Below are 26,528 nucleotides of genomic sequence, written 5' to 3'. Positions count from 1 at the left end.
TGGTGGAAATCCAATCCTGATGATGCATTGATGTGTTCCTCCTCCTGCATATAAGTGATTATTTATTCAATTTAAAAAAAAAAAATATTTGCCAGATATTGTAAATTTTCTGTGAATGATTGAATGGTGAATCTGAAAACCCTTCAATTAATCATCTTGAGAAACTTTGCACAGATATGTTGGTAACGTTGGTGGAGGCATGAAGGTGACAGACATAGTATGTGCTCAGCAAGATGGTCAGTAGACCATCATGCCACACACACACACCACCAGTGTGATGGCTGTGCACAGCATCTGCAGGACTTGGGTGGGTGATGTCACATAGGTTTGATCATTGAACTACTGTTTCCCCTTTGTCCACATCCTGCTCTTCCCCAGCATGCACATCACCCACCCTTTCATTCACCATCACTCAGCCTGCACATGGTGTTGGAATGAATATGTATGGTGTGAGACCTGGTGGTTAGAGCATTGGGCTTAGGATCTAGAGTAAGGGTCAAAGAGTTTGAATGATGTGAGGGCCTAGAATTTTATCCCCTCTGTCTGATGATAGGGAAACCTCAAGTGGTGATCTATGTGCTGTCACTAGTCTGGGGGGAGACAATAACCAAAATGCAGCATGCACTCAATTCTTATAAAAGAACCCATTGCAACAATATTTGTCCCTGGCAAAATTTAGCAAAGAAATATGTGCACAGTCAGAGTTATTTATACAAACAGACTGGAAAAAGAAAAAAAGATGGCACAGCACTGTGGTCAGCTCACCAGAGAGGGCTGCCTGAATCTCCCACAGAGAAATCTGTTGTCTTGATAACAAACCCGAACAGTATAAATTCTTAGACCCTTCCATCCATCCTCCTCTCTTTGTTCGAATAGGTTCCAATTAAATGCCACCACATCCTGTCTCCTTGATCCTCTGTCACTAACCTCATTCCTCTCTTTAAAGATTGAACTCTTTAAGAACTGTGGGCACAAACAACTACTGTTGTGACTGATTGTAGCCAGATTATATATTAATCTGCTGTTATGTGGTATTCTCACTCACAAACACTTGCATGCTTGCTGCATGCCTGCACAGTTGGTTTATTTGGTCAGAATTCCAGCCTGGCAATAATGTTTTACCATCAATATAGTTCAGATTGAGTGAACCAGACTTACTTTGTCTTTTTGAGTGAGTGTGCATGCGAATGTGTTAAATATGTGTCAACTGGTTTGAAAAATGAAGAAGTGAAAATGTAAAAAAAACTTTCTTTGAATTCAATGCCCCCCCCCCCTCCTTAAAACCATACTCATGGTAAAAACAAAAACATTCCCAACAGATTTTTAGATTCCATATCCAAACCAGTTCAAACTCAGTGCAAAGCATAATTACAGAAATCAGTGTGCAGGTAACTGGGCAGAACACTGTGACTTTGAATCAAGGTAATTCAGAAGGGTCTGAGTTTCAGAATTACTGGCAGTGCTATTTGTGTGTAAAAATTTCATCTACGTTGGTAAAATAGTTCTTTCAAACCGATTACAAATCCTAAAACTTTAATTTTTCAAGTTTGAACCAGTATCAGGGAGAAGAGCCATTTTCGATACATATCTATGCGAAGTATCCACTGGTTCCAGAAACATTAAAATCAGTCAAGATGTTTGCAAAAGAACTGCTGTTAATGTATTCACAGACTCGCACACACACATGACATGGCCACTGCTTCAGCAATACAAACTCCCCAAGCTATTTGACGAAACAAAATGCTTATCATCCCACACTCACTAAAAGGTGACTGGGTTGGTCCAGTTTTTGTTTTTCATATCGATGAAACTTATCTTTGGACATGGCATATCATTTTTTGAAGTTTTGTCCAGTTCATATGAAATTTGTCAACGAAAAAAAGACTCCTTTCTATAAATGATTTTAAAAGCCACTGAACACCAAGATGTCTATCGCAACAATATATTTCTTGCAAAAAGCATCTGGCCTCAGTTAAAAGGCGGCATTGCCATATTCATGCTCATCCGAGTCATCATCTTTGGCATTTATACTGATCATCTTTGCACCAACATACGATGAAGCCATTTATGCTATCTTTGCACTGATATTAGTGATTGGTATTTATGCTCATTATCTTTGCACCAATATCAGGCAAAGTCTAATTCTGATTTTTCAGTTCAGTTTTGATTTTACAGTTCACAGACAAGAGGGTGAGAGCTGTGGCATTTATTTCTGTAAACTGACAAACATTTTGCACAATATAGAACTGTGTTCATTCTGAACCATGTGCATTATTGAATACATTTGTTGTGGACAAGATATTTAAAGTCCTGTTGTTTACCCCTTTTATCTTCACAGTTCCAAGAGTATAAATAGTATTCCCACCTTATAGAAATTCTGAGCCACAGATTTCCTGTTTTGTATCATATTTTTTGTTCCTGGTCTTTTTCTTTTTCTATTATCTCTTTATTTTCTACTGTGTTGGTCCATTATCCTTTTTCTTTCTTTCTGGAAAGCCTAAAATATTTTTGGTCTTTTTCTGGACTTGATAATTTCTTTTCTTCTTCTTTTTTTTCTTTTAAACTGTGTTGTGCTTTTTTTCCTGTCTAGGACATGTGAGTGATCTGTTGGCATATTTTGGTTTTGTGTGCATGCTAATATGTGTGTGTGTGTGTGTGTGTGTAGTGTTGCGTATAATTATATATATATATATTTTTTTTTCAAGGTTCAGTGGAACTGTTACTGATGAGATAGTGTTTTCAGCCCGGATATGGCATTCTGGCTATGATTTTTCTTTTAAACTGATAAATAAATGTGAAGTTGTGGCTCAGGAGAAAGACCTTTCTGTCACATACCATGTTTTCAAACATATTTTGTCAGTATCATGCTGAAGTTTTTATGATAACAAGAATACTGTTCATAATGACATTAAAGTTTTATTTTTATTATTACACAGAAGATAAAAGACAGTGTACAGAAAATTACACTGAGGACATCCACTGAATGAACAAATGGAAGTATGTGGGAATAACTGACAATAATAATAACACAGATGGATTTCCACACAAAATGGCACCTTCATAAATCAAGAACTAAGATCTCACAACACAATGCAAGAAAAATGAACAGAAGAGCACTGTAAACAAAAACACAGGACATTTCCAGAAATAATTATCTCCTGCAGCCACTTCCCCAAAAACTGGCACTAGATAAACAGTGTGAATGGAAACTCTGCAAGAGAAAGCTTATTTCTGTTAATACTATTGTGTCTGTATCATTTTCTTTATTCGGTTGGTATTTTGATTATCACAACAAACTTTTAATTCTTTATTATACATAATGGGATGAGGGCGCTGGCTGTCAGTAAAAAATTATCCAGTACAAATCAGAGACCTTGCAGGTCTAACAACATTAGAAAACTGAAAAAGCTGAGAAAGACTCATACCATACTTTAATGGTAGTATACTATTCCAGTCAATTACAGGAGATCAAGAGATATGTCAGAAACCTACAACCAAAAATAATATGTTGTACCTGTATAAATACCATTACAGAACAGTTTCTATTTTATGTGGTGTATCGAATGCTCAGCTTGCTGTTTCTCAATAAGTCTAAGTTAAAGCTGATCTAGTGCAAATGGATTCTCTTTTTGAAGAAAAGTTTGTTTGAAAGAGGCAAATTAAAACCAGTAATAATAATACTTATATAGCACTGCAACTTGTGTAGAGACAAATTAAAGTGCATACATATCAGTCATTCACACGCATTGCGCAACTATAATTCACAGAAAAAAACCTTAAAAGTAAAAGCCCTTCCAGTGGTCTTCATTAATGTACTTGTCTCTTGCAGTCTTGGCCCTGACCAGCCTCTCAGTGCATCATGTCCAGTGCAAAAAGGGATGCAGGGAGTCCCGTCCAAACCAACTGCGGCTTCAAGCCAGTCAGTCCAAAATTCTGCTCCTAATTTCTCAATCTTAAAACGACTTATGATGATCTTGGATGTGAAATCGTAATGATTTCACTCTGAGAAGTCAGACTGACACTACTGCCAAATTCTGCAGGCAGAGGATTAAAAGATATCAAAAAACAATACTTTGAGCTAAATAAAGTGTATGGTGAGCACTCCCTGGAATGCACGTGAAGCATTCATGCTGATCATGCCACTGGTGAACAGAAATAAACAATTTTGTATGTGGTGATCCAAGAAGAGGAACACACACAAAAAAAATGGTGGGGAGAAGGGTTGGGGGTCCTGATCAGGAAGATGAGAGAAGGGGGGTGGACGCAGGGGAGGGGATTAGGGGGAGCATCACATGGTCTTGGATAAGACTGAAAATGACAACAGAATTTAAGAGGCTGTTGGTGTAATGCCTACTGAAATGTTGGCAGACACGTCTCAAAGAGACAATCTGATACATCACCTGATCCATCAAAGATGTCTAAATCTGCTAGTCAGGGATATTTGTGGTATGTCCAATCAAATGGCCAGACTGCTAAAGCAAGCCTTCCAAATGGAGTAATGATTCCCTGTCTTCTTCATCTAGAGAATAAAACATTTTCATACAAAGATGCTAGGAATATGCTGACAGGATCTTCAAAAACATCTTCCTCAAACTCTTTTGCGGAACAAACAATATATATAAAAAAGCCAAATCGTAATAAACTTAAAGCACCATGGTGCTTAGCATTCTGGGATCAGAATCATTGGACAATCACCCAGCTGTATGTTGTGCAGCAGAAAGTATCAGATTGTCTGGGATGTTAATTCAATTGTTCCTTTAATGGCAGATTACAGTTCTGCAAGAAAGCTAGATCTTTCCAATATTATAAAATACTAAATCCTGATAGAATTTGACGGGGGAAACTACTCAGGTGAAGTCACATTGTTATATTTGAAGACGTTTTATTCATGTTGGTTTTTTTTGTTTTGCCGGATGGACACAAACAGGTATTTCCCACACACTGTTTTTGTGTTAACATTTTTTGTTGTTGGTCTAAATAATAGAATTCAATAAAGTTGAATTACAAGTCACATACAAGTCTTCATCATTTAACACACAGACTGAAACATCTTTTGAAATCAACTGCATTTCGTCCGTTTTGAGAACCCCACCCCAAGAATATCAGATGACTGAAGACCTGTTTGCATCAAGACAAGCCACTGTGAATAGTAATAAGCACAACATCAAAGTTCACACAACACACCAATATCACTTCTTTTTTTTTTTCTTTTTTTATAAAGCCCAATTAGAAGTACAGTGAATTTTATGAAATAGCAAAAAACAACAACAAAAAAACAAAAACAAAAAACAAACCCCAAAAAACTAATACTATCAAATGGAGTTAAAAAATGACGAGGAGATCATGCAAGTACTGATTTATTTTGAAGTGTAGACTTACAAACACTGAATGTATCTTAAAACAGGCAGAACATAATTCATACTAAAGTTGTGTATACTTGTATGTTCTGAGAATGGTGTCATTGTTGTTTGTTTTGGGTTTTTTTATGAGGAGAGAGGCATTTAACATTTATTTACAGTCTAATCTCTTTTATTTTTCAAAGGCAACAGAGAACAAAACAAAAACACGAACAATACCACAAAGCCATTTACATGAACTGATGATAAAACACCAAGAATTGTGCCACCGACAGTAACCAAAAAATTACACATACACTGATGGTAATATACAAAATAATACAAATGTACATTTGTACACAAAGTGACAACAGCTCCTACGTCAGAAAAATCCTTCTGGTTGCTTATTCTGACCTTGAGCCAGCTCTGTCTTAAAGAAAAAAAAAAAAAAAAAAAAAAAAAAATTTAAGAAAAAAGAACTTCAAGCATCAGCTTAAAGAAAAAAAAAAGGGGATAAATTAAATGAAACAACTGTACATTTCTTAACTGACTGACAGAGGGGATCAAATAACAAGCACAAACAACTAATTATCATACATGATGATTGCTGTTCCACTTTGGTTGAAGGAAAATGATAATATCAACATGATAAATGAATGGAATGTACCAATTGCTACCTATTTCTTTTCCTTGACTTAGTTTCTGTTACAAAACATCACCTATACTCTTGTCAGTTCACATAAACTTTGTGACCTTGCTTTCATTCACTGAAAATGAAATACATATTTCATGGAACACCAAGCAGCACTATCTACAGAGCAGAAGCCGTATCTTCTTCCCATGATCTAAAATATCAGTGAAATATATAAAAATGAACATGTTTACACAGTTTCAGAATATATGTTGATGCTTAATCAAAGCAAAATGTGTACACAGGCAAAGTCAAATTGGGAAATTCCTGACTATAGGTCGTAAGTGCAGAGTGTCAACCTGTCTTATGCAATGTTAAAAAAAAAGGGAAAAGCCAGCATTAACAATGTGTTACTACTGCAGTCTGCAAAATCAAGAACAAACATATTCATTTCAGCAATTGCTCTCATCAATTTTTAACTTTTCCCCTCCCAAAATAGCTTGGGCTGAAATATTATTTTAATTCAGTGTTTATAGCTTGTTATAGAGTAGGCCACGGTTATACAGAACTTAACTGCCTGGCTGGACTATAAATTTGTTAAAAGCTGCTTGCTGACAGCAGTCAAACATATTTTTTAACTTAGAGCTAAAGGCATATTTTGACAGAAAATTTTAAAAGCATATTTCTTCCCCCTTCCTTGGATTCCTAGGTTTTATCTATATGACTGAGACATTTAACCTTGCCAGTTCACATCCAAATTTATTCTCATGATAAAATTATTGCACAACCAAGACAACATATGGATGGTAATGCTAAGCAGCATGTTACTGATAAAAACCAGTTCTGAATAAATAATGTTTTTTGTGTGTGTTCCTCCCCACCCCTCCTTGAAGTTAATACCACCATTTCTCATCTTTATGTCATCCATTGTTTGAGTCGCTCTAATGAAAGCTCACATGACCACTGAAGCAAATGAAGATTCAACTGACATGTAAAAACTGGTCAAATAACAGCAATTGTTGCAGGCAAAAATACTGTCACTGCACAATCTATTTTCACAGATGTGGCTTGCCAGAAATCAAAGTCGGCAAAACAGGAATCCGCAAGCTCCTTCCCTAACAATGGCAACCAGTTATTTTCACTGATTCAGCACAACAAAATTCTGAATCTAAGATAATCATGTGCTTGGACAGAAAAAGGTCAGGACACTGTGAGAAAGAAACGACAGCTTGAGCACAACACCGACTGGGAGGTGACTGAAGCAGGGTGAAGCGAGATGGTCACATATCAACTGATCATGATGCTGGGAAGTGGAGAGGTGAAACTGCTGTCTGGAGCAGACTGGGGATCATCGATGCTGCTGCTCTGCCAGAATGCAGATCTCCAGCTGTGTCATGGTCAAGGGAGTTCTAACATATTGGCAGAAGAGACAGCTTTAAAAGTTGCTTTTTTAAACACACTTTTTCACCAACACAAATACCTAAGCAAGCATTCTGTCTTCTCTTTAAATGTTAACAGAGCAGTAACAATGACCTCTTCTGCATTCATGGACTGCAGCTCCTGTGTTCAATGTTTTTACAAGTGGGCTCTGAACACCATTTTTGCCACAGGCACACTCCATTTTTAGTAGCGTATGCATTTACAGACTATGTTCTTTCTTCCATAACCCATTTAACACTGATATGGATCAATGGATCCTTGATGTGAAGACTTGACAATGTAACAAAGTATTCTACAATCTTTAAATACATAATAAGGGGTAAAGGCACCAGCTGGTATGCATATTACATCTTGAAAAACCTCCACCAGGCATTTTTGTTCAGTGTATCAACTGTTCACAACTGATGAATTTCTGACATTTGTAAGTGTTTAATCATTATGGAGATAAAAAATACATTTTAATTATCAATGCAGTGTCACTTGACTGGTCTTAGCCAAAGTGGAAGCTCTTCTTGAGTTAGTTACCTGGCAAAGCCAAACAGAAACCAAGTAAACCAGATGAAACCAGCATGCTGCCACTCAGATAAAAAGGCATGTCACACTCTTCTTCCACTGTTTACATTTGCAGGTCACAACATGATTTAGGATCTGGTTTACTCAACACTGACCAACAGTCAAATGACCCATATGTGGGGAATGTGCACCATATAAGTACAATATATTATAATTATTTTTATTAAAATGCACAGACTAAAGGATACCACTCTCAGGCCTCTCTCTGCAGGGTCCACCATCATCAAACCCTGGGGGACGTACACTGTCTTGTTCTGCTCATCAATGTAGCGAGCAACACGTTTCAAGCACTGCAAATCACATTTCCAAAATGAACTGCGACTGTATCAAACATGAGGACCTTCAACAACTATCAATATACTTTACTCTCTGAGGCATGTACAATGTACATAATCAATTTCAGTTGCAGTTTAAGTTACCGTGCAAAATGGTGCGTAAACACTGTTGAGAGAGAAAGAATAAGAGAGATGGGGAGAGAGAGACAGACAGACAGACAGAGACTGAAGACAATTGCTCTTATTTGAAAATTCATCTGCACATTGACAGCCTCTGGTTTGTTCTCTCATTCTACACTGGCTGAAAAAAAGGAAAACTACTTACTACTTTGAGTCCAATTATAACATGTCTTTATTGCCCAATGTACATGGGCCACAAAGAATATTTTGGGGGATAGTACATAAAAATGTACAAGCATCAACTGAATATCATAAATAATACAAACACAAGTACAGCAGGAATTTAGTTTGACATCTGTGCAAATTGTGCATATACACTGCACATACACAGCATTATCAACATGCATGCTCTCCTGAATATAACCCATATGTTCATTATATATGGGTGCTGGGGCTGACTAGGTCTTTCTTCCTCGACTTCAAGTCCTGCGCATCGTCTTACCACCACCCTGGCAAGGTTTTGTTATTTTCTTACTTTTTATTTCTCCTGCATTCATGGGTTGCAACTGCTACATCCACTTGAATCGACCACTGAGGTATAACTTTAACAGTTTCTACCCCAACAAAAAGCATACTGGTTTTTGTGTGTGTGTTTTTGTTTTTTTTGTTTTGTGTTTTGGTGTGTGTGCATGCTGGGTACATTAATTTTTTCAAAACCCACTGAATATGGATTATCTGCATCTTTCATGTGTATATTTGATCTTTTACATAGAACATGTGTATACATACACAGAAAGGGGATTAAAGCATAAGCAGGTCTGTGAGTGTGTTGACAAGAGAGATCTGAAAAATCTCCACCCTTAACCTCCTAGGTGTTGATACTGCCACTGGGATTGAACCCAAGACCTTAAGATTGAAGGTTCAATGTTCTAACCATTCTGCTAATTGCGACCATCCTTGAAAAGGTTTGTCAACTTGCTTTTATCGTTTTAATCATGAAATCAATCCCTCCATGGACTATCATGAAATGTATGAAAATCTTGTTAGTGGTATTCTATCTGCTCCCATCCTCATACATGTATGCATATAGACCAGAGACTGTCTTGATACAACCACAGGATTATGAGAAACATTCTGTAAGAATTCCAACCCCATCCCTCCTTCCCTATCTCTGTCACAATATTAAATTAAAAAGAAAAATGGACATCAGCTTCAAACCTTTTCATAGTATGTATCCATGCACATGTAGGCAAGATATGCTGTGAGACAAGCAAAACAGCTTTCACAGTAGGTTCTGCCACTCAGAGACTCTGCCTCCAAGTAAATCTCGTTGATTGTGTTTATGGTTCTCTCAAGTGTAGCCCTGTCAATCTGAAAATGAAACAAAAGTACTGTTCAAATAAACAGTTGTAAAAAAAAAATCCTTGACTTAGATAACAACTTGGGAATTTATGAGTTGATCACAATACAGATTTGCATCACAATAAATTCCATGATGTAAATATCTAAAGAGATTCCATAGCAAAGATGAAGATATAGCAATTAAAACTAAAACTACAGTAAAAGGAAAAAAATCTTCTGGAGTCCAGTATTAACAGTAATGGCTATTAATCTGATTTCACTATTTTCTGTTACTCACAGAAAGCCTGAGCCAGGAAACAGGTATCTGCTTTAGAAATATCACAATGTAACTTATTTCAAGTTCATTTTTTCAGTTCTTTATTAACATGATAAAAAAATAATCTAACTTAACAAAACAAGAACTGAAAGATAAATAAAACCTGAGGAAAAACAAAGAGAGAAAAAATGGGACATATTATGTTGACCTGCACCGCTCTCTAATCTTAACCTTTGTCCTGATCATCATTATTGTGTTTAACGTCCATCCAACCATATAGGGTTACATCATGGTTGACTCTTTGATCACAAAATTCAATATCTTTCATCACATCATGCTCCGGTCATAATACTTATTTTAAATTTCTATATGTATGTAGACTGCATCTCCCATCATGTACCAGAGGCTTTTATGTGTATGACAGTTTTTACCCCACCATGTCTGCAACCATATTCTGTTTTGGGGAATGTGCATACTGGATATGTTACTGTTACCCACCAAAGAGTGACATGGAATACAGATCCTTCATGTGCAAATTTGACCTGCACATCTGTTGGCCTGGATGACTGGAAAAACCTACACCCTTAACCCACCTGGTGCCATGACCAGAATTCAAACCCAGGACCCCCAGACTGAAAATTTTAACTATTGAAAAGGTTTTCCATGATTCAGTCATACATATTATCAGAATTTCAATGGATATTTATTCAACCTTTCACCTTATCAATATGGTTCATGTTTTGTTCACAATCAATCCCTGAACCAAGTAAGAAATTAGCAGTCAATGCAAAGCCCATGCTCTATCATTCTTTTGTTTATTTATTTATCAGTTAATGAATAAACATGATGGTATGCCTTTGCCCTGACTTTCAACATTTGTTTTTATTTTTATTATGATTGATTATTGCACTTAATTGTACAGTTTCAATGAAATTAAAGGTAAAAACACGAACTTTGTCATGCCAACAGGCTTTAAATCTGGTGCCATGCTGTGACCATGATCTTGACATTAAAAAGGATTAATACTTTCACTGTCATCCATTCCACCTAATTTGGTGAACTGGATGCAAGCTCCAATGTTCCTACAAACTTGAACAAGCCTTCCCTGTTATGCTGTGATATGACCTTGAAGACAGATGATACTTAAAATGTTATATCAAGAGAGACACACTCGACACTTTGACTCTTTACTCTCATAAGCTTAACAGCCCATGTGGCAGGGGAATCAAGAGAGAGAGAGAGATAGAGAGGGGTGGGGTGGGGGGGGATAAAAGTTGGTAACAGCAGGCAACAGGTCATTTCAGACTGGAAATAGGAAAAGGGAATAACATTAATGATAGTCATCTAGAGATGGTTTATTCAAGGATTGATTAAGAATTTTTATCTATATTTACTAATTTAGGATGCTTACCTTTCCTTCCAATTCCTGTGGGAACTTATTCTGAAAACGAACTGCTGTACCATCTGAAAAATCTCTCTGAATGAAGACTTTGGTGCACTGCGCTGATGACAGTCTTGACATGTTGCTGTCCATGTCTGGTCTGAGACACACACATATAATATATATATATATATATATATTACTTATTGAAATAAATCAACACACAAAAGCCTGCTCTTCTGCACCTGAGAGTGTCATAAATTTCATGTAAGGTGTACAACTATGCTCAAGATTTAGAAATCTTGCAATATTCATCCCAGCACAAACATCCATATGTGTCAGCTAATCAATGTGTTCTGAAAAAAAGTACTTATCAGTCTACCAATAGAGACACAAACTCATCAAATTTTACAAGTTTTATAGAATTTTACAACAACAAAAAAAGAAAAAAAAAAAAAAAAAAAAAAAAGAAAAGAAAAAAAAAGACAATCAGAATGGCTAAGAAACTTATAGTGGAGTTGGGGGTGGTGGTGGTGGTGGTGGTAAGTATGTGTGTATGTGTGTGTGTGAAAGAGAGAGAGTGAGTGTGTGCATGTTCACTTGTATTCAAGTGTGCATATCTAAAGAATTCAAATACAATTGGCTAACCATCTCTTCTGGACATCTTTTTTTCTCTAACACAGACTTTAGTCATTTAGAAAAGATCATTGGTAGATGGCTGAGTCAAATTCAAAGCTGGCTGTCTATCACACCAGTATCAGGCAGATTTTCATTGATCATAAATGGTTATCAACCAAAACATGTAATTCTTGCATAATTTCTGCTCTCTGATTGGTCTCAAACATCTCTTTATACTTCATGCTGCTGTTTAGCAATTATGACTCTATGTAAATACTAAATCATAAGCAACAGTCAGCATTTCCAATAGACCATCTAGATACAAGGCCCTTGCCCTTGACTGCCTCATTATCTAACCTCTATAAGTGTATGCCCATGACTTAAGCAAACAGGGGAAAATCCTTTCTTAATTTGTATTGCTCACATTCAAACAAAGTAAAACCAACACAGCTACTTTTATACAAATCTAGTTTATCCTCTGAGATCAGCTAACATTCCTTTAAAACCATTTGAAGTTGCAAGACCCCCATACTCAGTTACTGAAAAGTGAAATTGTAAAATCAGTAGCATGTATTTATAATATGTTATATGTGTCCTCTTAACTCACTCCCTACTAATTACCTGATATCAGGTAATGACTGGTGAGAGTGTTCCCTACTGATTACGGCTATACACGTTCTGACATTAAAAAAAATTCCATGCCTCACACACCTGGGAATGGACAATGCTGGATGGGTCTCCTGTCTTGCCTCATTAGCATAGCAAAACATCAGACCACTGGTATTGGCCAATATTTGCTTATCACTGAGGTTTCAAGCAATTTTTATTTCAACCTGGACTGACTGATTCCACCTGTGACAATGGCCTCAGGCTCAAACATGTTATTTTCGAAAGAGACAAGAAATTTGTGCTTTCAGCTTACAATACAAGATCAAAGGGATGGCTTTGACTTGGACGGGGATGTAGAAAGGAGAGTTATTTTAGTCCATCAGAAGGAGGGCAATGTGTATTGGACAGTGAAACTGGTGTGAGTGACAGGGGAAGGGGGAGGGGCAGTAGATGTGGCAAGTGACAGGCAGTTGGAATGGAGAGGGTGATTGGTGGTGAATATGCTAATGAACCACTTGCTGTTGAAACAGAGGAAGGGGTTGTCTGATTGGTTTTCTTTTCCAACACTTCCACCATACATGGGGCAAGACATAGACAACAAAAGTTACAAGGCATGACAGACCACACCCAACCCCCTCCCCCTCGCACCCACACCCTCGAGTTGAAGTAAGTTCACTCGCTGTTTGTAGAGGCTCCCATTCATTCATCATTTACACTCTAATGGGATTCTAAGAGTGAGATTTGTAGAAAAAAATGCTCTTTTCATGAATAGTGCAGACTTCACCTATACAAATTCTATACCACCCTCACATTTTATGTCATGAAAAAATATCATTTTTTACCTCCTGCTGTACAGAAGGTATTTTAGAAGTTTGAGTTATGAAACATTGTGCTGTCTTTATTTGATACCTCAACAATTGTGTGTTCAAATTTCATGAGACTGTGTTTATTTCAATTTTTTTTACAATTAAAAAACAAACAACTATACAAACACACAGAACATAGAGGAACGTGAGCTTACAAATCGTCTAGTAGGGAGTGAGTTCAAATCAAAATACGTGAACATACTAACACCCTCATATTTTTCAACAGCATCTTCTTCTTCCATGTGATGACAAACATCAATATGAATATGCTGATGAAAACTGTCCTTTGTGAGAAGTTGCTGTAGGGAGCAATTTAAATGGGCTGCTGAGGGTTGTGTATCATTTCCGATTTCTGCATATCACTCAAAATATATCCTTATCTGCTTAACAAAAAGATTTTAAAGTGAAAACAGTCTGCAGATTTGTGTGGAACCCTGAGCATACTGTTTATCATGCAAATAAAACAGAATGCTACATCAAATTCTATTCACTCTATGACTGCCAATTCTATTGGCCTTTGTTAAAAATATAATGCTTTTATCATGATGGAGGGCAGTATATTATATTCATATGTTATATGTATAATATTATTATTAATAACTCTTCCGTTAATTTACATGATAAAATCAATGAACGTGGTTCTAAATAAGTGTCAACAATGACAGTACTGTCGAAAAAAAACTAACGTTGTAAAAAGAAAAAACAACAACTACATTTGAAAAAAACCCATTAAAAAACCGATCTGACTGACCTCATTGTAAGTAATGCTTGAAATCAGAATGGCTTGGCTTGACGACAGCCGCTCACTAATTATTTATATCACTTTATCAGCAGGCTAAATTACAGGTAATTCATATCTGATTTTATTTTGAACACAATCATAAGTAATATATTCTATGGAGATTTTATTTTCATAACTGATCAAAATATTTCTGACGGTAAGACACTTTCCATTCTCTGAGTACAAATTTTCGCTGATGACTGATCTGGTGATGAACAAACAAAATATCTCCCTTCAATCTCAGTTTCTGATCTGATACAAGAATAACCAATGTCTTATAAACAGAACAGTAATTATGTGTGTCCGATAAATACTCACTCAGTGTAAAGAACCTGAACGTGCCAGTCAACAGATTATATTTTTCCTCGACGAAAATACTCAATTTTGTCTGCAATCTGCCATGACAGTTTCACCGGAAGTATGAGCAAAGCGAGATACATCTGAAATTCCATTGGTTGTTTTCGCTTGACATGAACTTCCAAGATGGCGTGTACGGGCAAGGTGCTTGCAAGGTTGACTGGTAAATCACTTTCTGTTCTCTCATTTATAAGTCTGATCTTTAAACATGAATATATTTTGAACCATATTCTATACTGAGTTTGCTGATTTAATGGGCACCTCATGAAAGGACTCATTATCCAGCACGAATCACTTGAATGGTCGCATGTGCTGTCTGCTGTTCTGCTTGTCTGTCATTCTGCAACTCTCTCAACCTTGACACACAACTTGGACCGAGCGATGGAACCTTGCCGGTTTCTTTCGGATATTGACCTTCGCATTTTTGTTTATCACATTTGTAAGGATGGATATGAATGAAAGAATGCCTTTCGACCAAGGGCCCTTCTCCCCAACCCCTGTCTATCCCATCAAAAGCACTGCTGTTGAGAAAATTCATAACCATATAACATATAATTTGCAGTTGTAATTGCGAAAATTAAGTTAGTTGTAGACCCGACCCTCACCCCACCCCACTCCCACAAGATATTAAACTTCATTATAAGCAATTCTTGTAGATTAAAAGTAGTGCATGATGAACATGTACACACACACACACACACACACACACACACACACTCTTACATATGCATGCACACTTAAACCAGCAGCCAACGGCCTGCACTAACACTGTATTGCCAGAGGCATTCACGAAATGTTTCAGTTATGACATTTAGTGCCATAGATCTCCAGGCCACTGATGTCAACCTCTAAACTGATGACAGATATAAGTTATAACTTGTATCATTTGTATTCAGATTATTGATGATTTTGATACTGCCTGTGTGTATCACTGTATGCCTGTTTGTAGGAATGTGCACCCCAGTTGTTACGCTGCACACACTCCAGTCTGAGAGCCCAGCTCAATATTGGAAAAAGAACGTACACATGCACACATACACATACACACACTGTCACACACACGTACTGTCACATGCATACACACTTATGTAGTATTAAAAAAGAAATTAGCTGAGTTATTTATTATATATATAATATATCATCATCTGATTATTTTTATTCTAATATAAACAGTTTTATCATTACTTTTCTTTTCTCCAATAGTTTAGGAAAAAGAAGATCAGTTATATTTACTTGTTTTTGTTCACCTTAGACACAGTGAAAAGAAGAAGAGCTTTGATTTAACCACCTTTTACATTCTTCTCCATTTCTTTTCTCCCATTTGTCTATCTGTGTGTCTGTTTACCTCTATCAGTCTGTCTGTGGCTCTCCTTTTCAAGCGTGTGTAATATGTATTCTTTTTCCTACTTGTTTGAAGCTTTAGGTGGGCGGCAAAGTTTCCGCAGTATTTATACAGCAACACGACAGAACTTGCTGATTGGTTCAAACACAAAGCTGATATGTCAAGGTTTTACAGGGAAGCAGGTAGGTACATACCTTTCACTCATCGTTTTGTTGTTGAATTGTGCATGGAAGTGACAATAAGCCTTTTTAAGATAGTTTTACTCTGTGTGTGTCTAGTCTCAATAAAACCATGGGTTTAGGTAACTATCAGTAAGTGTTGTTTTTGTTTAATTGTTGTGTTTTTTTTAATGTTATACTTATTAAAAAAACAAAAACAAATCTTATTTCCAGTCTTCTTTAATGTGTTGGTTTTGATATTTAACTTTTAAGTGGATTTTTTTGTTTTTTGTTGTGTGTTTTGGAGACCTAACAAAACAAGCAGAGAAAACATTAGAAGATTGATACTTCATATTGTCAGATTTCATTGCTTATATAAACGATGAACAGTCGAAGAGCAGTTAGTGAAAATTAGAAGCTATATGTATCCCATCAGTAAATTAACAAAGAAAGATGGTTTGAGAAGGGGCATGCAATCAAGAGTAAAAAACTGAATGTCACTAACTCAGTGACTGTGCAGCAGTGTTAACTCATTCAGCACAGCATGGATTTCAGTCTTTGCACCCTGCTTGCCTTTGAGGTTGGTGCTGCACAGTAACATTAACCAGATAACTGAAAGACTAAAAACCAATGAAATTGCATCTGCCACCATATAATCTGATGTCATGCCTTTCTGTGTTTACAACAAACATATCATTCTAAATACCATTGTCAGGATCAAAATATCTGTCTTCATCTAAGAACAGTTTGATACCAGCCACATTGTGATACATGACTTTCTAACCAAGGTCATGAATAAAACTTACAGAAAGAAGTGCCTGAAAATGACTGAACTGTGCAAAGACTTCAACAGAAAAGACATCCAGAAGCTCATCAAGAGTTATGCCCCTTCCCTATTATGTTGTAATGACTGGAATGTCTTACACTTTTTTTTACAGTCGGTTTAACTGATAAGGAATGGGTTAAAGTTTTAAAGATTTAACTAACCTTTTGGCACTGATAACTATGACAAAGTCCTGTGTGCGCGCACGTGCACACACACACACACACACACACACACACACACACAAAGTGGTGTTCCTGAAGAGTGTCCAAGATCCTGTACTATGTTAGGAGTAATCATAGTCATGCATTGCTTGTGCAGGGAACTTTCCACAGTCAGCAAGCCATTGAGTATGGCAGCAACCTGGTTGGAGGTGTGTCCCCAGGTAAAGGGGGTTCAAAGCATCTTGACCGCCCTGTCTTCAACTCGGTGAAAGAGGTGAGCTGTTTCATTCATTATTCACACTTTCCGTTTTTTCTTATTGTATGGTCACAGCTGGATTTTGTCACTGGTGTCTTTCCAGTTGCTTCTGTGAAAGTTCAAGGCATTGGCAAAATCTTCTGAGAAATTATTGATGGAAATTTTGACACTTTCTTATTTACTTTACTTATTTACTAATCCTCTTCACTCCAACTGGAGCACAGGGCACTCACAAGTCTCCAGTCATTTCAGACTTGAGTGAACCAGTTGATATGGTTCCTTATTACAGCTTTTTGTGTACATACATACATAATATTGTGCTAATAAAACTTGAAACACAGCTGAAAAGTTAGAAAAGAAAGAAATCAAAAAGTTGCCAGTGGCGTGAGAGTATGGGGTGGGAGTGGATAAACACATTCTCATCATCTGTCTGGCTTTGCTGCTGCTGTATTGCATGTGATAGCTGCATTGCATGCAGTAGCTGTATTGCATGTGATACAAACACAGAACATCACATAACTGTTATATTTGTAAAGAAAAATGAATGGTGGCAACCCCAGTTGTGACTTCTGCTTCTGTATAACCATGATGTTTAGTTTGAACTCTGATATATTTTAGATTGTGTGTGTTTGTGTAATAAATATATTTACAAAGGCTGCTTTTGAGTACAGGCTGTACTAGAAAATTGTGATAGAAAAATGTCAGGTCATATTTGCCATTATTTTTAAAAATTGGACACTTCTGTTGACTTATGTGGATTTTCATTCTCAGTTGTAGAGCATTTTGAAAGTTGTGACTGTTTATCATAAAAATGTGTAGTTGATTTGTGTATATTATATTTATAAAAAATTGATGACCTACTCTTTTACATGCACATACTTGTTTTACACCAGAAATATAGTTTGTAATTTTTGCCTCAAGGCTTTGTTTGTCTGAGGATAACTGTTTTAAAGTTCTGACTGCTTTTGATCCCATAGGCTGTAGATCAAACTGGTGCTAATGCATCGGTGATTTTCGTGCCTCCTCCCTTCGCTGGCAAAGCTATCCTGGAGGCCATTGATGCTGAGATTGGCCTGGTGGTGTGTATCACAGAGGGCATCCCTCAGCAAGACATGGTACGTGTCAAACATCGCCTTGTCCGGCAGAACAAGACTCGCCTTATTGGACCCAACTGTCCAGGCATTATCAAGGTCAGTGTGACATCTGGCGTATTCTGTGCTATAGACATTGTGTTTCAAATTTTTGGATATTATAAGAAATGCTTTGAACATTGTGTTACACCTGTTTGTATGGTCTGCATTGTAAAAATTGTGACTGCGGAAAAATGTGCATTTTTCTGGCATCTAGTTCATACTGTGTTATTTTCAATATAGTTCAGAATTATTTTGGCAGTACTGGTTTTACTCTGAATGTAAAGATGGACAATTAACAGGCAGCAAGATCTTTAAAAATATGTGGCAACAAAGCTGCTGTAGTGCACCACAAGGAGTTATTCTCATACTGGCAACCCAGCCACTGTTAAGGTATCATGTTGACTGAATGATCTGTCGCTGTTTGTTTCTGACAGTGAAGAGAGTGATTTCCATGACCTTTCAGGTGTTTCAGACAGAGGACACTGCAGGGCATAGAGGACATGTTTTATGTTCTTTGCTGGTTGGAGTTTTATTTGCTTTAGTCAGGCAGTTGAGGGAAAGCAGCATGTGTGTGTGTGTGTATGAGTGTGTGTGTGTGCATGTGTGTGTGTGTTTGGGAATAGCTGCAATCCTCTTTTGTTTGTTTATATCTTGCTTTCTTTCTTTCTTTTCTTTTAATCATCCAAACTTTTCTTTTTTTCTCTATCTTCCACAACTAAGTATCTCTGTATCTGTTTCAAAAAACAGTAAATCCCCATTTTAATCTATAATATTTTAACTAATCCCTCATATCCCTGTCTGAATATTGTGTATAATATAAGTTGTTGCCTGCAGTAGCATTAGCAGGGAATTAGTTTTTCCTTTTTGTTTTGTTAACTTGATGAAGAGTGTTTATTGTATAAACAGCTGGTGACTAATGTTGTTTCAGCCTGGTGAATGCAAAATAGGTATCATGCCGGGACACATACACAAAAGAGGCAAAATAGGTAAGGAATTGAGATGGATGTTTCTCTTGAAGCCTTGAGATAAGTTTGAGTAGAAGTTTTGGAGTCATACATTTTCTGCATGTTTATGTTTTAATGTAAACATTTTCTGCTATGTTTTTGTGTAAGCCTTTTCTTCTATATTTCTGGGCAGCAGCTTCCATGTTTACTCTAATCTATGACTGCTTTTACCCCACATTTAGACAGCAATATCCATTTTCATGGGTATTGTTTACTAAACATGGTTGTATGTTCTTTACTGTTATGATTTTTTTTTTATTCAGTCTTTTCAGAACTTTTTTTCTTTACATGACCACAATTTGAAATCTTGATTTTGACATTACTTGTAGTCTGTTGGTTTTGAATGGAGGTTAAACTGGATTATACCTGTGGAATTTATGTACGTAACCAATATTTACTGATTCATAATTATTTGATTTCACAAATTGTGTTAATGTGTGTTATAGATGTGTATGTTTTTGGGTTTTTTTTCCTGTGTTTGATTACTTTACATCCATTTCTGTGTGCAGGTATTGTTTCCCGATCTGGGACGCTGACTTACGAAGCTGTGCACCAGACCACACAAGTAGGGTTAGGTCAGTCACTTTGTGTGGGCATCGGTGGTGACCCTTTCAATGGAACCAATTTCATCGATTGTTTAGAGGTCTTCCTCTCAGACCCTCAGACAGAAGGTAATGATAGATTCTTCCTTGGATGTTTGTATGTGTTCTCTTTCTCTCTCTCTCTCTTTCTCACTCTGTGTGTGGTGTGTGTGTGTGTGTGTGTATGCAGGGCTTGACATTTACAGTTGCCCGACTACCTGGGACAAGTAGATCATCGTGTTGAGCAAGTATTGCCCTTACCGAACTTGCCCGAGTGGGCAAGTAATATTTTCCAAGACTAGCATGTTTTGTTTTAAAAAAATTCATCACGCTCCTGACACCCAATCGTCTGACACTCTTCCTCTAGCAGACGATGTTTTGAGTCCGACTGTGACAAGTGGTCACAGGAAAAAGAGAGCTATCATGCAGCTCTAAAAGGTGATTTGCCATTGGTTGCTATTTTTGGAGAGCCAGTGGTAATTTTTCTTATAGCGTAGTTCATCTTCCGCCCATCACATCACAACTAAAAACATCATGTCGCAACGTACTCTAATGTCGTTCCACTTTAAACAAAAACAACAACAGAGTTTGTTTCTATGACAGACCTGTTTACCAGTACCATTTGGGGGGTAATTTATACATCATTTTGACTTAGAATACTCCAGTACACGAAAATAGATTTCAGTACGACATATGAGGAAAGAAAAAAATGTTTGGCCAACCAGAGTTCTGTCCACAACAAAGTGAGGACTTTTTAATGCTGCTCGCATGGCGACGGGTTCTTTGGAGGAAAGTGAAAAGTTCACTGCTGGCACCTGCCTGTTGGTGTTACAGGATAGCCAGCCAGACCTGTCTGTAGTCAGCCCAAGAGGGCAACCTACATGGATGGCTGTGCCCATCTTCCTCCCCCCCCCCCCCCCCCCACCCACCCCCATTCTTCCTCCACCTACATCTCATCCCTCCACTGATAAGGTTGTCAAAATCACTGCTGTGCTATCCCTTCACCACCCTCCCATCCAGTTCTTTGACCGTGATCTGTCTGCCTTTCTGCCTCATTCAGTCTCTCTTTCTCTCTCACTCTCTCTCCCTTGCATCCCAGAGTTAAGGTCACGTTGGTTAATCAAAAAGGAAACAGCCATTCTGTAGAATCATAACTTAAACCAAGTCAACACAAACATGACCTCCACAATCCTCCCCCCTCCCATTCCTTCACCCCCTCCCCCCTAACCTTCTCTTGTTCCCCCTCCTCCAGACACCACCTCCCATATGGCAGCCTTGCTTATCCTACCCCCCCCCCCCCCCATACCCCTGTCACCCCCCCCCCCCCTTTTTTTTTTTAACATGGTCAGACTGGGAATAGCAGAAAGGATGGAGGCAGGGTATGGGTCAAAGTCCAGTTTTGCTGAGGGGATGACACATATCAAAGGACATTGTGGAAAGCTCCGTTGCTAAGCAACCTCCATGTAGAAGAACAGCTGTACCACCTTCCCTCTCTGGAACTGTGACCCTTCACCATCCCCTTTCACTCACTCACTCACTCACACACACACACACACACACACACACACACACACACACACACACTCTCTCTCTCTCTCTCTCTCTCTCTCTCTCTCTGATGCCAGTGAGAAGAACTGAAACCCATCCTGGTGTGGCTATCCTGGCATGTGAATTTTCAACAGAGTTGCCTGACCAGGCAAGTGAGAAACAGTAACTGTTGACCCCATCTAACAGAATTGTACTTGGATCTGTCAGATCCTGACATTGTTTGTTTCACAGTGCAAATGCTGGCTTTTCTTTTTTTAACTCTGCATGTTGCTGTTTGCAGTGGAGGTTAAAAAAGAAATAATTTCTGTGGCTGACAGTCAACTGCAAAAACATGCCAAAGGCAGTTTTTATCAAGTGAGACTGAGATAAAACTTGTTTTGGCTGTTCAAAACAACAGTTATCCTTGGTGAAACCCAACAAAACAAACATCAGTTAAAGAAAAGGGTTGGACTACTTTGTGTGTGTGTGCGTGTGCGCGCGCATGTGAGCATTTGGTGATGCAAGTTGGGCAAGTGCAAATTCTGTCCGGGCAAGTGAATTTTCCAGTGACTTGCCCGACTGGGCAAGTGGGAAAAAAAAGTTAATGTCAAGCCCTGGTGTGTCTGTCTTTGTGTTTCTCTCTTGTCTATGTCTCTTCCTCTCTCATGGTTTTACTTCTGTTTATCTTTAAGACTTGGTCTCTGTTCCTGCTCTGTGTCTTAGTCTGCAGGTTTCTCTGAATTTTTTTCTGTCTGCTCAGTCAGCCTGGATCACTGCTGCTTCACTCATGTGTCTATCTTTCTGTCTTCTTGTTAAGTATCCTTGTTGCTGTTGTTGTCCAATCAAAGCCAGAAAAAAGGAAATTGAAAAATTTATAGATATTTTTTCTTTGTTTTCATATCTGCTCATATGCTTGCTTGTCTGTGTCAACAGGGATTGTGTTGATTGGAGAAATTGGAGGACAAGCAGAAGAAAATGCTGCAGACTACCTGAAACACAACAACACGGTGAGATACAGTGGTTCTGCAGTATGCATGTATCTGCCATTTGGTTTCAAATGGACAGTCTCTTTCATTCCTCATTCAGTCCAGACTAAAACTGATGAATTGAAGCATGGACCCATTTCATAGCTCTCATATAACATTATACTTAGGGGTATTTTTGTGCCAGTGACAGGAAAATGATTACATCACAGATAAGACTCATCAGGTATGCCCTGGTGGAAACAATTACATCATAGATAACACATCATAGTCACTGTGATTTTGAATCTAGGAATTCAGTTTATCAGAATCCCACTACCCTTTTTCATTTTTTCTTCATCTGTGTTTCATAAAATAAAAAGTGTGTACATTTTGTCATGTTTATTTATGTCAGGCTTTTTGTTGTTGATGTTCAAATGCAGAGATACATCTGGTTCAGTTCTCAAATCATTGTGAATGCTTATGGTCATTTCCTATAGCAGTTACTAATCATTAAATGGGAAACAGTGCTCTGTCTGGCTCTGTGCCTCTCCTGTAAATGAGCATTGATCTGATAAAGACTTTTCCTTTCTTAATGGCATTATTAGATTTTTTCTTTTTGGCTACAGACACCCATGATAAGAGCAGTCATACAGATTATTTCCCTTGCCTTGGGATATTTTCTTCTGTACATGTGATTCTTGTTTCAGGGAGTGATGCTTTTTGTTATTGTGTTTTTATTTTCATTTTTATTGTTCTGTTTGTGGGCTGCAATTCCCACGTTCACTTGTATCTAACAGTGGGCTGTACATGTATGGCCCCTGTTTTTACCCTGCCATTTAGGAAGCCAAACTCAATTTTCTGGGGAGTGATCATGATTTTCATGGAAAATGGAAAACAGATATGTTGATAGTCTGATCAGTGTTTGACAACAACCATGATGGCAAAAGTAGAAGGCAGAGTATTTGTATATTTGAGCTTCTTCTTCAGTGTTCCCAGGCCATGTTCAGACAGTCAGTCCAGAGTAGGTCATGAAGTTCGCAGTCCACTGTAGCTCTGTAGCCGTTCCCCACAACTTGTCCTGGAGTGCTGTGGGACTGGTCCAGATTTGGCGCCTCAGCTCTTTGTGCAGAGGGCAGTCTTGCAGTACATGGGCTGGAGCTTACGAGCAGTGTCACACGGACATTGGTCTGTGTGGGAAATTTTCAGTTTGTAGAGATGGGAGAGGAGCTGGCAGTGGCCTGTGTGCATTCTTAGGATGATGACTAGCTGAGCTCGACCCAGTTGATGGATGCTGTCCTCCTCTGCACTCAGATGTAGCCGTTCTCGCCAGCTGTTTTTGAAGTGGCTGCACAGGATGGTCTTTGCCTCCACAAAGCTAAGGGGTGGGCATATTGGGTGAGCCTGCTTCCTGCTTTGGAGAGCTTGACTGCCTCTTCATTTCCTGCAATGCCGCAGTGAGAGGGGATCCACTCCAGGACTGTTGTGGTTCTGGCACTTTGGGCCTGCATCTCAGAATGGATGTCCCGCAAGGTTTTGTCCCCCACTCTGGTCTGGAGGCTTCATAGGACAGCTCGGCAGTCAGTGAGGAAGACTATGTGGTCTGGCAAACTGTCTCTCTCTGGTTGAGTTGGGCTGCAGCTAGCAGTATAGATGTTTTGGCTCTAAAATTCGTTGAGGTGAGGCCAGTAGCAGTGGAATGCCTCACTGAGCTGCCATCTGGGAATCGGATGTAGACACCACCTCCCCCGTTCCTAACAGCATTCTCAGCAGAGCCGTCTGTGTACATACGGGTCCAGGTGGTGCTTGGGTGGTCCCTATCCAGTGCTTCCAGGGTCAGCAGCTTTAGGTGAGCATACAGGAACTGGCCTTTGCTCTGGATGCTGGGGATGTCAAGGACAGCAAGGGGGACATCTAGTGACCAGTCTTCAAAGTGTAGTATTTGAACAAAACTAACTAATGAATTGAGCATAGTGCATGCAGTGGTGAATAATGCATCTTGTGTGATGGCAGGGACCCAATGCCAAGCCTGTGGTATCCTTCATCGCAGGGTTGACAGCACCACCTGGACGACGCATGGGACATGCAGGGGCCATCATTGCTGGAGGGAAAGGTGGAGCCACTGAGAAGATAGAATCTCTCAAGGCAGCGGGAGTTGAAGTGAGCATGTCCCCAGCGCAGCTTGGCACCACAATGTTACAGGTGAGGTGGCTTTATGGACCATTGACTCACCAACATGTGTAGAAAGTTAATTATACATGAAATTTATTGCTTTCTTTATCTTAAGGTCATTTCATTTTTTCAAAATGTCAGTTTAAAGAAATCTCAATACAAAGTTGTGGAATTACTGTTTTCCTTTATCTTAACCTTTTGAAAATAGTGGGTCTTAATTTTGAGCACGTATTTAAACTATGCATTGCAAGAGGCTTGGTGAGCTTATGACAGATATTCAGTGAACATGAGTAATTGTGTGAGAATGTGTTTGCTCTTGTATGAGCTCACTTTTATGCTGTTTTCGATCCTTGTTTTATGTGTCAACAAATACTAGCTATTGATTATTCTTCAGATTGGTGGGAGTGATGGCACCAAAGATTTTGTTTCAGGGGCGTCATGACCGTAATGACTGTTTCCTATCATAAGACTTCATTTTAGGGGTGTTTTTGAGAGTGTAATGACTGTTTCCTATCTTTACTATTTATTAGACTTTCCCCTTTTCCTCACCATTTCAAAGCTTTGAACAGGGCTGAAACGCATGAAAGACAGGCTGCATACTTGTCTTTCTCCTACGCCTCCCGCTTCAGGCTTGATCCCACAGCTGCTGTATTAGAATGTAGAAGTTGTGTGTCATTCTTCAAATGCACTCCTTTCTGACTTAAAGCAGAATCTGTTTTCCTGAAAAATGGTTCATAAGGTACTTTTTATTGAAGTTTTTTGTTACTGTCTAATCGTAACACCTTTCATACCACTGTTAATCCATACCTTTTGATAATACTGCAGGCATAAGTCATGTAGAACTATAGTTTTCTTTTTTTTCCATTTGTTTCTTTGCTTTTTGTTTTGTTCCAGTGGTTCCATTGTGCATTGAAGTGCTCATTGACCATGTGTGTGTTATTGTGTGAAAAGTGTTAGATTGCTTTTCTTCAGAAGAGAATAGTTCTGAGTAAAGATTGAATTTTGTTTCAGGCAATGGAGAATGCAGGGCGTGCATAAAATCCAAGCAAGTTCATGTCGTTCTCTCCCTGCACGAAGGTTTGCTGTGTCAGCTGCAACATCTATGGCCTTTGAAGACTGTGTCACAGATCACTGGCACGGACATCATAAGCAGTTCATGAGGTTGATACCAGTGAGACACAGCTACTGCATCTATTGAACATGTCTTGCAAGAACCTGGTTCAGTCCTAGCCTTACGAGAACTGCTTGTGTTACTCAGGTCTGCCTTGGTGGGAGAAAACAAAGTAGTGGAAGGGAATACTGTGTTCCAATGATTTTCTGGCAAATGTGCATGAATATTGTATGGATGGGTGAATTTATTTCAAATCTTGATTTGGTTTACAAGTTCATTTTCTGATTTGTTTACATTTTCCACAGATTCAGGCCTTAACTGCCTCCAAAGTGATTGCATAAACCCGGAAACAGGAATGCATTACGGTGATTGTGTGAATCCAGAATGGGAGAACATAGACCCGTTTCTGTGATTTAATTACAGATATGTTTGTGATAAAATAAAATAAAAGTATACGGATGAACTTTAATTATTGATGATTGCCTTTAGTGTTTTTTCTTTAATGTGGGTTCTTGTTTTTGTTTTTTTAGGAGTGGATGAAATGTTTATTAAACTTATCATTTAAAACAGACAGGTGGCACTAGTATTATCAATAAGCGGCTTTGAATATATTTTACGGAAACCCTCTGTTACTTAGATTTGAGTATGGAAAGCGTCATTGTGCTCAATTAAAGTTGAGAGAAAGCATCA

At 38.3% G+C, this 26,528-nt stretch overlaps 2 protein-coding genes across 2 annotated transcripts; one reads left to right on the top strand and one right to left on the bottom strand.

Moving 5' to 3' along the window:
• Positions 1–83: 83 nt before the first annotated feature.
• On the bottom strand, positions 84–14,670 carry LOC143301305 (golgin subfamily A member 7-like). The gene is made up of 5 exons (XM_076615511.1): positions 14,567–14,670; positions 11,405–11,534; positions 9,594–9,746; positions 8,169–8,270; positions 84–7,354 (listed from the first exon to the last, which is right to left on the bottom strand). Exons 2-5 carry the CDS (start codon positions 11,525–11,527, stop codon positions 7,316–7,318), a joined length of 417 nt encoding a protein of 138 aa, XP_076471626.1. The 5' UTR covers positions 11,528–11,534; positions 14,567–14,670; the 3' UTR covers positions 84–7,315.
• LOC143301289 (succinate--CoA ligase [ADP/GDP-forming] subunit alpha, mitochondrial-like) lies at positions 14,632–26,528 on the top strand. Its single transcript, XM_076615491.1, has 9 exons — positions 14,632–14,768; positions 16,023–16,129; positions 17,250–17,366; positions 18,326–18,538; positions 19,410–19,467; positions 19,995–20,156; positions 22,527–22,600; positions 24,569–24,757; positions 25,739–26,528. The coding sequence occupies exons 1-9, from the start codon at positions 14,732–14,734 to the stop codon at positions 25,763–25,765; spliced, it is 984 nt and encodes a 327-aa protein (XP_076471606.1). The 5' UTR covers positions 14,632–14,731; the 3' UTR covers positions 25,766–26,528.

This window comes from Babylonia areolata, chromosome 2 (genome assembly GCF_041734735.1).
Source record: "Babylonia areolata isolate BAREFJ2019XMU chromosome 2, ASM4173473v1, whole genome shotgun sequence".
Lineage (NCBI taxonomy): Eukaryota > Metazoa > Mollusca > Gastropoda > Neogastropoda > Buccinidae > Babylonia > Babylonia areolata.
The sequence above is the reverse complement of the archived record's forward strand: the minus strand, read 5'-3'. Positions and strand labels throughout refer to the sequence as shown.